Here is a 12169-nt window from a genome sequence, read left to right as displayed (position 1 = left end):
GCTGGTGGGCTGGCTCACTGATTAAGCATCTGATTCAAAGCTAAGTACAGAACAGGCTTTTGATGGGCGGATTTAATTCGGTGTAAAAAACCAGGATGTCGTCCCCCTCCCTCACCCAAAATTCCCAAGATAGTGGTTGGTCTGGTGCAATTAAGCCTCGGGGATGACTCCCACCTACCAAAGCCTGAGAAAGTCCAGAGCGCTCCAATTTGTGCTGAAGCGGCTCCTTTGAGTGTTTCCCCCTCTGCATCTCCCCCCCTCCTCTTTGCTTTTCCTTTCTATTCCCTCCCTTTTTTGCTTCTTTTTTTTTTTTTTTTTTTTTTTTTTATAATTTTTTTTTTTTTTTGCGCTGTTGATTCCCAGGCATTTGCATGAGGAATGAGCTCACCCTGTGTGTGTGTGTGAGTGCAGGGGGCGTGCGGGGGCGTCTGACACACCGGATTCCTCCTCATCCCGCCCTCCCCGAGCCCTGCCAGGGGACGCATGTTAATGATGACCTTGCTGAGTAAAGAGTTGTGGAAGGAATAAGTGTTTTTCCTGCGCTCCGAGAGGCGGAAGGTGCGATTACTCATCCATCTCTCCAACTGTCTCCAGCACCTTTCAAGCGCTTCTCGCGTCGAGTCTGGGGGCGTGAGCGAGGGGGTGGCAAGCGAGGGGAGGCTGCCAAAATCTGGGTTGCCACAGACACCGGCCTCGCTTTTCCTCCAATGAACGCTGCGCTGAGAGTGCGAGAGGAGGCTGGGCACCACCCACATGTTGAGCTGCGTGGAGTATAAGTAGACGGAGGAGCCTGGACTAGTGGCAGTTCAGACAGGGAGGAGAAGCAGCTCTTTGCATCTCCAGTGAAAGCGGTGTTCGACTCACCTAGTTTGCCCGAGGAGAAATCACCCGGATTTTTGCTGCAGCTTCCAGCTTCTTTGTGCATCTCTGTGATTTTTCTCCGGCGGGGACTTTGCGGCGTCCCAGATTCCCAGCGGGATTGGACATCCTATCCAACTCCTCTCTCTCTGTTCCTGGAGGATCCTGGTTCTCTCTGGGACTCCCCTGAACACGTGAGACCGGCGTTTCCAGCTTGGCACCGGGAGAAATTTGCCTACAACTCTCTCTGGGATCCACGTGGACCGACCAGCTCGCTCTGCGGTGATATCTGATTGGGTTGTGTTTGTGTCCAAAAGTCCTTGGAGGGGGGTTTAGAAGTCTCTGTGTGTCTCTTAGGAAGTGTTCTGGTGGGGTTTTTGGGATCTAGCTTTAGTGCCAGGGGCTTATAACCCAGTTCTTTCTGTGTTTGCCACTCACACGGTCGGAGCCATGCAGCTGGACAATGTCACCAGCGCGGGCGTCCACTCCTTCCAGGGGCACCGTGGAGTTGCCAACAAGCCCAATGTGATTCTGCAGATAGGGAAGTGCAGGGCAGAAATGCTGGAGCATGTCCGGAGGACCCACCGGCACCTCCTGACAGAGGTCTCCAAGCAGGTGGAGCGGGAGCTGAAGGGATTGCAGAAATCCGTGGGGAAGTTGGAGAACAACTTAGAGGACCACGTCCCAACTGAAAACCAGAGATGGAAGAAGTCCATTAAGGCCTGCCTGATCAGATGCCAGGAGACCATTGCCCACCTGGAGAGGTGGGTCAAGAGGGAGATGAATGTTTGGAAGGAGGTCTTTTTCCGCCTGGAAAAGTGGGCTGACCGCCTGGAGTCCATGGGAGGCAAATACTGCCCTGGGGAGCAGGGCAAGCAGACGGTGTCCGTCGGGGTGGGAGGCCCGGAGATAAGGCCAAGTGAGGGGGAGATTTATGATTATGCCCTGGACATGAGCCAGATGTATGCCCTGACCCCTCCTCCCGGGGAGGTGCCTAGCATCCCCCAGGGCCACGATTCCTACCAGTGGGTCTCTGTGTCGGAGGATGCTCCAGCCTCCCCGGTGGAGACCCAGGTGTTTGAGGATCCCCGGGAGTTCTTGAGCCACTTGGAGGAATACTTAAAGCAGGTGGGTGGAACAGAGGAGTATTGGCTGTCTCAGATCCAAAACCACATGAACGGCCCAGCTAAAAAGTGGTGGGAGTACAAGCAGGACTCCGTCAAAAACTGGGTCGAGTTCAAGAAGGAGTTCCTGCAGTACAGCGAGGGAACTCTGACTAGGGATGCCATCAAAAGGGAGCTGGATTTGCCCCAGAAAGAGGGGGAGCCCCTGGATCAGTTCCTCTGGCGCAAGAGAGACCTGTACCAGACCCTCTATGTGGATGCAGATGAGGAGGAGATCATCCAGTACGTGGTAGGCACCCTCCAGCCCAAACTGAAGCGTTTCCTGAGCTACCCCCTGCCCAAGACCTTAGAGCAGCTGATCCAGAGGGGGAAGGAAGTCCAAGGCAACATGGAGCACTCTGAGGAGCCCAGCCCACAGAGGACCCCTGAGGTTCAGCCAGGAGACTCCGTGGAGACCGTGCCCCCCTCAACCACCGCCAGTCCCGTGCCCAGCAATGGGACTCAACCAGAGCCCCCCAGCCCCCCAGCCACTGTCATATGAGCTCCCCTCAAGGGGGTCTGGGTTCCGTGGAAGGGAGAAGGGGGCTTATTTAGGAAGCTTCTCCTTGGAGGGAAGTTCTGGCTGAGACCTGAGGAGTGCTCAGTCCAACAGCCCAGAGCAGAGGGATTGGCTTTGCTCCTGGGGGGAGGGAGGTGGTGGGGGAGAGGCACCCCAGGATGGGGCTGCCCCCCTCACCCAGGCCGTGCCATGCTGTGGTGCTGGGCACCCTGCTGGCACCACTGCAGGGGAACAGCCAATTTTATGAGAATTCCCTGACAAGAAACTAGAGACAATTCCCAACTTGTGAAGCGGCCGCTCGGTGCTGGCAGCTCTCAAGGACTTCATACGAGTGCAGCAGTTGCTGGAGGGTTCCTACCCATCTGGATCTCTCTTTTTCCTTCTCTCCTCCCTCCTCTGAGAGGGTGGCCCTGTCCTGAGGAGACAGCTTTCTTTTTGACCCTTGCCTGTTTTTGATTAACCTCTGGGTTTCTGTTCACTTGGCAATCTCCTGCTCTTACTTGCTCCAAAGGATTAAAGTAAATTTTTTGATTATTTTTCTGTTTAAGAAGAAAAAAAAAATCCTATTATTTCAGGAACTGAAAGCTTTAAGAATCTGGATTATTTTCTGTGGTTTTCATTTCACTGCACCTAATACCTGCTTTAATGTGTTTCCTCTCAAGAGGCTCTTACTGGTTTACTTCTTGTCTTAGTTTCTGCTCACTCTACTTCAAGGCCACTGCAGTGCAGAGGCAGATTTCATCCTTTCTCTGCACATTACCCTGTGCATTCAGCAGGAAACAGATTTTCTAATTAAATTCTGAGCTCATTTATTGAAGGAGCAGTCTCATTCCTTTCAGAGAAAAAAGGGTGTTCAAGGTAGAGAGAGGAGACACCAGAGCTCTTTTGAGAGAGACTGGGGGGGAGGGAAGGGAAAAAAATCCTTATTCTTTGAATGGAACAAACAAACACATCCTAAATTCAGAGCAAAATATCCCCAGAGCAGCAAATCGAGTCCATGCTGATGTGTGGAGACAACAGGAGCTTTTGCCATGTAAAAGCCAAAAGAAGTGAAGAGAGGATCTGTGTGCCCCAGCACAGTTTTAGCCTGTGCATCGCTGCAAGGAGTTTCTGCTCACACAGACAGACTCCAAATGCTCCTGGAAAGCCTGGCACCCCTGTCCTGGAGCTCCTGAGGACAGAGTTCTGTCTGCTCACAGAGGAATTCCTGCAACATCTCGTCACAGATGGAGATGGACTTGGACTTTGTGACTTCTTCCGTGTTGAGACGGGAAACGCTCAGCACTCACCTTTGACCAGTGCTCGATGACAGGACTGAGAGAAGCAAGATTCCTGAAGTTTGGCTCTCCAAAGCTTCCTGAGGCTGGACACATCTTGGGCATCATCTGCATCCACCTCCAGACCAAATAAACAGCAGGGATGCAGCAGCAGGCGTGACCCTGGGATGCTCCTGGCGCTGCCACAGCGGTGACATGTGGCCCCGGTGGCTCGGAAGGCCTTTGCTGTGACTCCTTCCAAGAGGCTGAAGGTAAGGAAACTCTCTGGCATTCTCTCCTCAGAGCTAAACTGGTCATAGTATGTCCAGCAGAAACTGGGATAAAAACTCAGCAGGAAAGGGATATGAAGCATTGGGGTTGGGAGAAAGGGGAAGGGAGAGCCAGCCAAAGGGAAATACAGGAATGGGAAAAGTTTTGAAAGAGGGCAGTATGCTGCACTTTCTGATTAATTTGGCAAAAGAATGGGAAGCTTCTTAATTAGCTCAGCCCCAGAACCTGCCTTGTCCTTCATGGAAAACCTCTGTGCTTGAGTCCCCTCCTGAGGCAGCACATCCCAGGTCCATGCACAGCCCGGAGGAGCTGCAGGTCTGCTCTGCATCCTTGCTGGGAGCTGGTCTCAGGAATGGTGGGAGCTCTCCTCTCACTCGTTCTCAGTTTGTCAACATCTCTGTGTGCAGAGAAAGGAGCATTTCTCACTAATGACCCGGGCTGAGTGATGGGGGAGTGGGAGTCACTGCTGAGGATGAGCTGGCCGTGTATTACAAGCTTTGTCTCCTCTTGCTTCCAGTGACTCACTCAGATCCTCCTCTGAGAAGGAATCACTTTGCAGCATGCAGCATTTGGGAGGAAAGCCACGGAAAAAGCTGCAAAACAAAGGCCTCAACATCAGACCTGCTCTCAGGACCCTCAGCCACCAACAGCCAGATCCACCACCTGAAGGAAAGACTGGCACAGGTAATTACATCCCATTTTGCCTTCTGGGTCTACCTTAATCTCTCCAGTGCCCTGACCTGAGATATTGAACAGCCCAAGTGCAAACAGCTGTGCTGGTCTTGAAACCTCAGTCCCAGGGGCTGCAGCAGCCTGGCACCACCAGAGAGGTGGGATTTCAGCTCCTTGGTTTCAGAACCCAAGCACCAGCCCCAGTAATCAATGCTCCAGGGACTGCACATTGTGGCTTTCCCTTGGCTGGACCATGGGCAAATCCTTAAACCCCAACACCTGCTGGCACAGCGAAATTCAATCCCAGGTCCTGAGAATTCCCCCTTTCTCTCCACTTCAGAAATCTAATGGGAGTTGTGCATTTTTTTTTTCTTTTCCAGCAATCCCTGCTGCTGTTGCTGAGATTCCTTCTCGGTGTCCAAGAGCTTTCCCAGGGGAAAAGACAGTGCTGCAGGAAGACAGAGGGCAAACCACGCACCAAAGAGCCTCCCATGCAGTGCAATGCAAACATTCAAGGTGCTGAGAGCCAGAATGAAACTGGGAAGCTGCTTCCAGCAGGACAAAGAAAAGCCTGAGCTGGTCCAGGTACTCCAAGCACAGAAGAAAGTGCTGAGAATGGAAAGAAAGGCCAGAACAGAAGAACCAAGTCCAGGCTTTGGGGACAGCAGGGATGCTGACTTTCTGTGGAGAGGATTCTGCACCTCTGCAGTCTGGGGCCGCTGGGACTCACCTAAAGAACTCTTCACTAGAAAATGATCCTCACTGAAAAAAAACCTGTCCTGATTAACTTTGCCAAGGGGCTGATCCTGCCTTGGCTACGAACCCTCCCGCTGGCCGTGCTGTAACTCACCTCTCCTGAGTCGTTTCATGCGGGTATCCGTTCCAAACCTCAAAGGGCTCCCGGAGTTTGGAGAAGCATCCCACGGTCCAGATGCTTGTCTGAACTGTTGGAGCCTGCACATCTGGGCCAGCTGTCTTGCCAGCAAGGAGCCTTGTGAGACAGCAGGCGCTCTCTGGGTCTGCATGGGCCAGAGTTACCGCAAGAACTGGGGTTCTTGTGCTGGCTTTGGAGTGACTGTTTCCATCCAGACCCAGGGAGCCCAAAAAGAGCTCGAGTGAGCTGGACAAGACAGTTTTGGTTCATCTCTCAGCCGAAGAGGTCCAGTTGGTTCCTCTCTCTTCCAGAGCCAACTGTCCTGCGTGTGGGTGTGGGTGTGGGTGTGTCAGTGGGGGTTGGGGGTGGGGGGAGTGTGTGTGTGTGTGTTGAGCAAAAAAAATCCACATTACTTAAATTCTGTGGTGTTTTGTTGCATTTGAATTAAGCCAGAGGGACCTAAGGCACATTCCAACAAGGCTCAGCAAAAATGTCCAGGACTGGAAAATTCCATAAAACCATGTAAAGGCAGATTCCCGGGCATCATCTTAAGGTCTAAATGATATTTGATTTTGAGGTGCTTCATTTCCACAGTCTCTTCCAAGGGACTAGACTGCCTCAATAGGCATTTTATTTTTCCTGCTTTTTTTAGGGAATTAGCCTGTCTGTGCTACTTGGTCATTTGGTCCTGAGTTTTTTTTACATTTTCAGCTGGCTTTTTGGAGTGTGCAGAACTGAATTTCCTGGGCTGATTTGATTTCAATTGTTGCTCCCAGCAAATTGGAGCTTTACTTGTAGCACCCTGGTTTTTATTGCCAGCCTCTCCAGGAAGGACTGGTAGTTTATTTTCCTGGGGCAGAGTCACGTGAATGAGAAGTGTGGATGTGTTGTACCTCTGGAACTTTAGCAGATTTCAACCACTGCATTTTTTTTCCCTTCCTCCTTAGGCGATTTTGCATTTACTGATGAAACTACTTTAGAGTTTTTATTTTTACTAGAGATATTATTAATTCAAGCAACCTCGTGCAAAAGGCAAACGCGTCGAATCGCTGCAGGTTGTAGGGGTTGAAGCCAAAAGGTCTTTGTAAGCCGACATCACCTGCCCTGGATCCGACTGGATCAGGCAGTTTATTCCTCATGTGTCATGTTGGAGTTACAAGATCACCCCAAGCCACTAGAGCCTGTCAGTAGAGTAGTGCTACACTTGATTTGCTATTGTAGCAAAGCCTTTTGTAGATTTATACAATAAAACTTTGAAATATCTGCTTCAATTGCTTCCTGCCTCATTTCCTGCTCTTTCTTCCTTGGTTCATGGGTGACTCAAGTATCTACTGCCCTCTGAAAATTTGGGGTTATTTGGGTTACCTGGCTTATGGAAATCTTTTTTTCTCAGCAAAAGCATGTGGTTGATGTAAAAAATGAAACACACTGAGTTTTTCAGACCCTAAAACTGAGTCAGATGTAGCCCATGAGGTTGGGAGAAGTGGCCCTTTGTGGGATTGTGGATCCTGCAGGGCTCTGGTTGGGTACAGCTGAGAGAAGAATCCTTGAAATGAGGACAGTCACATTCCTGCCCATGTTTGAGAAATTCACAGAACTGAGGCAAGAGAGGACTAGGTAAAGAAATTAAACCTCAATCAGCTCCATTTGACAACCAAAGAGCCTTTGTGAGTGATAAGATCCAGGAGCTGGGGATTTGTTATCTGATGCATTCTCAATTCCTTGGGTTCATTACCTCTGAAACATCCGGGGGTTATCCAGGCTGGAGTCCGGGAACACAGCAGGGAAAGGAGTTCAGAGTGTTTTAAACTGAAATGTTTATTTTTAGCAATAGATTGATTGTCCCCAAAGATGTTCAGCCAAAGGACTCTGCCTCTGCAGATCCTTTTCCAGAAAATGTTTGCACTCAGATGGATTTAGCCCCATTCCCTGCTCCATCCCTGGTCTTTCTCCAATGAAGGAAAACAGTCCAGGGTGGGATGCAACTGTCAGTGTGCACTTGGGTGGGTCAGCTGGAGAAACAAAAGGAGTAATTCCGTTTACAGCAGGGAATAAATGCTCAATGGACCTCCCAGAGATCCTTTTTGAGCTCAGGTTGGAGAGGCAGAGATGATCTGGAGGCCAAAGATGCCTCAAGGAAAGCTGCTGAGTCTCCGGCTCTTTGCAACTCTTCAACCACAAACTCTTGGCAAGAGTGAGAAGGAAATTTTTGAAGGTGCCATTTGGTTCCACAGCTGAACTCTGCCTTTGTTGCCAGAATCAGTAAAAAAGTGGGGGAAAATAGCATTGAGGGGACAGACCAGTGACAAAAGTGCTTCCAGTGCCACCCCAACCTGTGACGGTGTAGAGAAGCTACAGGTGAGCAGGTTTAGATTTTCATGGACATGGCCAAAAGTGCCATGAGCAGCCTGATCCTTGCAGAACAAACCAGCAAGAGCTGCACCAGCCCTGACAGAGTTCAAGAAGGATTTGGACAACGCTCTCAAGCACCTGATGGGATTTTTGGGGTGTCCTCTGCAGGGCCAGGAGCTGGATTTGCTGATTTCCTTCCAATTCAGGAATTTTGAGGGTACTGAGCTCAGCTAGAGGTGCTGAGCTCTTCCAGCAGAGGGGGGCAGAACTCCACTGTACAGTGTGGGAATTAAAACCAGGAAAAGCACTGAAGAGGGAAAAACCTGTCCTTGTCATCATCCATCCCCACATGGCCCATTCCCACAGGACACAAGATCAGGGGTTGCTTCAGTGAGGGAGGTCTGAGAGAATGGGAGAAGAGAGGTCATGTGGAGAAGGGATGAGGACTGATGGCCATGGAGGAACATGGGCAGGATGGGGATGGGAGGTGGAAAAGAAAGGTGAGGATGGAAGATGCCTGCCTGTGCCAGGTAAACTCATAAGGTTTCCAATTTTGCCCCAGAGTCTTCCAGGTTTGACTGTAATCATTATTATTTCCTTACTTTCTGACAGTTCCAGATGAAAATCCCTAGAGAGTCATTGTACCTACACTCATTAATTAATGGAAAAATGCCTTATTACTGCTCCTGGCTCTCAGGGTGGGGAGTCACCTGGAACAGATGCAGCCCAGTGATGGATTAACTGCCTCAAACTACAGAAATCCCCGTCAAAATTAGAGTGGGAACTATCCAAGATCCAAAATGCAGAAGTATTCACAGGGGAAACAGCCTTGGGTTGCACCAGGAGTGGTTTAACATTAGGGAAAAATTCCTCACTGGAGGGTGGGTCAGGCATTGGAACAATCTGGAATCACCATCCCTAGAAGTGCTCCAAAGCCTCATGGATGTGGCATTTGGGGACAGGGATTGGTGGTGGATCTGGCCACGCTGATGGTTAGACTGGATGATCTCAGAGGTCTTTTCCAGCTGTAATAATTCCATTATTCCATAAACGGTGGAGAAGGCGCGTGAGGCCAAGCACTTACAGAATTGAGGAAAAGCATCATCAATTCTGGATAATTTTCACTTGATAATTTTTATTTTCTCCTTTCTTTATTGTGACTGGACTGATGGGCTCCTTAATTTGCTTATTCAGGACAAAAAAGAAGGAGCCGAGATGGAATTATTGCACACACAAATTATTTTATAGAATCAGAGAATGATTTGGGCTGGAAGGGATCTTAAAGATTATCCAGTTCCACCCCCCTGCAATGGGGCAGGGGCACCTTCCACTGGACCAGGTTGCTTTGTTTCTTTTTTCCCCTTGTTTTTAGCCTTTTTTTTTGTCTTTTATCTCTTTTTAAATCAAAGCGATTGCCCCTTTCTGTGCTGTAAATCATATTTATTGACTTTCCAGGCAGGCCTGGTGTGTGTGCACAGCCCAAGTGCTCCCCTGGATCTCCTTTTTCCACGTAATTAAGGAAGGCTGTGAAATTTCCATTATTGGAAAAAAACGGGCTCTAATGGCTCCAATTATCACAGGCAAACTGCTCCGGTGAGTGCTGGGTGCTCACTCCCATCACGGAGCAGAAAGTTGTCCCAGACCTGTTCCTGCAACACTCGTTTGTGCCAGGGATGAGCTGACGGCAGTTTTTGTGTTTTTACAGCTGATTTTTAATCATTAGGAATTGCAAGGAGGGTTGCTGTGTGCATCCAGCTCGATTCTTGACACAGTTTGTGGTGATTCTTATGGAGGACACGGCCATTTTCATTACTTTTTAGGATGTATTTAGGGATTTTTAGGATCTTGTTAAATTAAAATGAGTCTGTAGTGTCAGTGTCATTTTCAGTCATTTAATCTTGGATGTTTATCAGCTTTCAGCTCCTGAATTCATATGCCTGGAAGGGAGCTGGAGTGGGAATTTTACAAGGACATGGCATGATAGGACAAGGGGAATGGCCTTAAGATGAAGGAATTTAGATTTAGATGGGGCATTGGGAAGAAATTCTTCCATGTAAAGGTGGAGAGACCCTGGTATGGAATTCCCAGAAAAGCTGTGGCTGCCCCATCCCTGGAAGTGTCCAAGATATTTGCACAGGGCTTGGAGCAACCCAGTCTAGTGGGAGGTGTCCCTGCCTGTGGCAGAGGCTGGAATGTGATGATCTTTCAGGTCCCTTCCAAGCCAAACCATTTTCTGATCCTATGAATTTTTATCCTGCAAAACCAGGGATTCCCAAGCTCACAGAAAGCCTTCATGGTTCTGATTTGGAGTTGAGGAGTTTTTCCGTCCCTCCTACATGTGCTCAGACAATACTACATTCAAAAAAATAGAAAATAATGTAGAAAATCAGATTTTATGAATCTGACAGAAACACTTAGTGGCATAAAGTGCTTTTGTATTTTTCTGAAGGAATCGAATCTTGGCATCTTCAAAATGAGCTTTTGACTCCTTCTTTCTGAAAAACGCCACTTAAAAACTGACTTCAACTTCAAAAAAAAACCAACAAAACAAAACAAAAGAAAGAAGAAAAAAAGAAAAAAGTAAGAAAAAGGTTAGAAAGCTGAAAAAAGAACTTGAATTTAGTATTTTGGGACCCTGAGGCTTGTGCTCAGCTGGTACAAGAAGAAATGTCTTTTTCCAGCTTCATTTTAATTGACTGAAATATCAGGAGAATTTCTCATCTGACCTGACTTTGCCCTACTTTGCCCTCACCTGATTTGATTATTCAGCTAAATAAACCCAGATATTTCCCTTGTTGCAGGATTTCCACTCTCTGTGCTCTTCTGCTGTAGGAATTTCAGGGACTTAGAATATTCTGAGTGTGACTGGAATGGTGTGAAACCCTTCCTCACCCAGAACGTATTTGCCCAACAGGGTGAAGGGATAATCCCTCCTTGTGACCAGGATTACAAAACCTGAGTTACACACTTGGAAAATTACAAATCCAGCGGAGGGACCAAATTCACTGACAATTTTGACAGCAGGAAAAAAGCCAGACTTCAGGTTTTTACCTTAAATAACAGCCTTAAAATCCATTCTGTGTTTGGGCAGTGATGTCAGGGCAGAACTTGAGGAAGTCTGTGCTGATCACAGAACCCCAGAGAGGTTTGAGTTGGAAGGAACCTCCAAGATCACCTCATTCCACCTCCTGCCATGGGCAGGGACTCCTTCCACCACCCCAGGGTATTCCAAACCCCATCCAACCTGTCCTGGAACACTTCCAGGGATGGAGGAGCCACAGCTTCTCTGGGCAACCTCTGCCAGGGCCTCACCACCCTCCCAGGGAAGAATTCCTTTCTAACACTTCTACTAAATCCACCCTCTGGCAATTTAAAGCCATTTCCCTTGTCCTGTCCCTCCATTCCTTGTCCAAAGTCCCTTTCCAGCTCTCTTGGAGCCCCTTCAGGCCCTGGAAGGTCACAGTGAGGCGTCCTTGGTGGTGGCCTCAGCAGTTCTGGGTTAAAAGCTGGATTCATTGATCTTGGAGGTCTTTTCCTACCTAAACAATTCCATGATTCTCCAATCATGGAGAGACCATCAACTCTTTAGTGCAACTTGCATTCCCTACAGTCCTAGAGTCACTGGGGACATTCCAGGTGGTGTTCCCTGGTTTTCCAGAGGAGGCAGAGGTTGGAAAGAGGGATTTACTGAATACCCAAGGGTGAAGGCAGGAAGGAAAAGTGAGTGCAGACCCCTCTGTTCTGTGTAGGACCCCCACCAATATCTTGTTTTCAGAGTTCATCTCCAGTTCCCGCAGAGCATCCCCATTTCCTGGCATGGAAAATGAGGGACATGGCTGAACTGGAAGCAGAGACAGGGTGGCCTTTCCCAGAAAGCAGCTCCATCACTGCTCCGTGCTTCCCCTCCCAGTTTCCTCAGAAATCACCTTCCCTTTTATTCCTTCATGTTCTGTAAAGGTTCCTAAATCTCCTTGCAATCAAGTGAAGGAGACTCCAATTCACAATTTCCCAAAGACCTTTGTCCCTGAGGACTCCCCTGCACAGAGAGTTCCAGAAAAGCAAATCCAAACCAAACCAAGGCACGGCCGTGTCGGAAATTACTTGGAAGAATTTCAGACCTGTGTCTTCAATTTATTTCAGAATTAAGGTGACCTGAATGCGGCATGGTTCACTTCCCTTTGGC

At 48.8% G+C, this 12169-nt stretch overlaps 1 protein-coding gene across 1 annotated transcript; it reads left to right on the top strand.

The window, feature by feature from the left end:
- The first annotated feature begins 479 nt into the window (after window positions 1-479).
- ARC (activity regulated cytoskeleton associated protein) lies at window positions 480-6905 on the top strand. The gene is made up of 3 exons (XM_009088475.4): window positions 480-4069; window positions 4606-4772; window positions 5141-6905. The coding sequence occupies exon 1, from the start codon at window positions 1309-1311 to the stop codon at window positions 2521-2523; it is 1215 nt and encodes a 404-aa protein (XP_009086723.1). The 5' UTR covers window positions 480-1308; the 3' UTR covers window positions 2524-4069; window positions 4606-4772; window positions 5141-6905.
- The last annotated feature ends 5264 nt before the right edge of the window (window positions 6906-12169 follow it).

The sequence above is a fragment of the Serinus canaria genome, chromosome 2 (assembly GCF_022539315.1).
Source record: "Serinus canaria isolate serCan28SL12 chromosome 2, serCan2020, whole genome shotgun sequence".
Taxonomy (NCBI): domain Eukaryota; kingdom Metazoa; phylum Chordata; class Aves; order Passeriformes; family Fringillidae; genus Serinus; species Serinus canaria.
Note: the sequence above shows the minus strand (reverse complement) of the source record. Positions and strands in the feature narration are given on the sequence as shown.

Bases quoted from the DNA above. Each gene is read 5' to 3' on its own strand.
- ARC (XM_009088475.4), top strand. From the start codon at position 1,309: ATGCAGCTGGACAATGTCACCAGCGCGGGCGTCCACTCCTTCCAGGGG.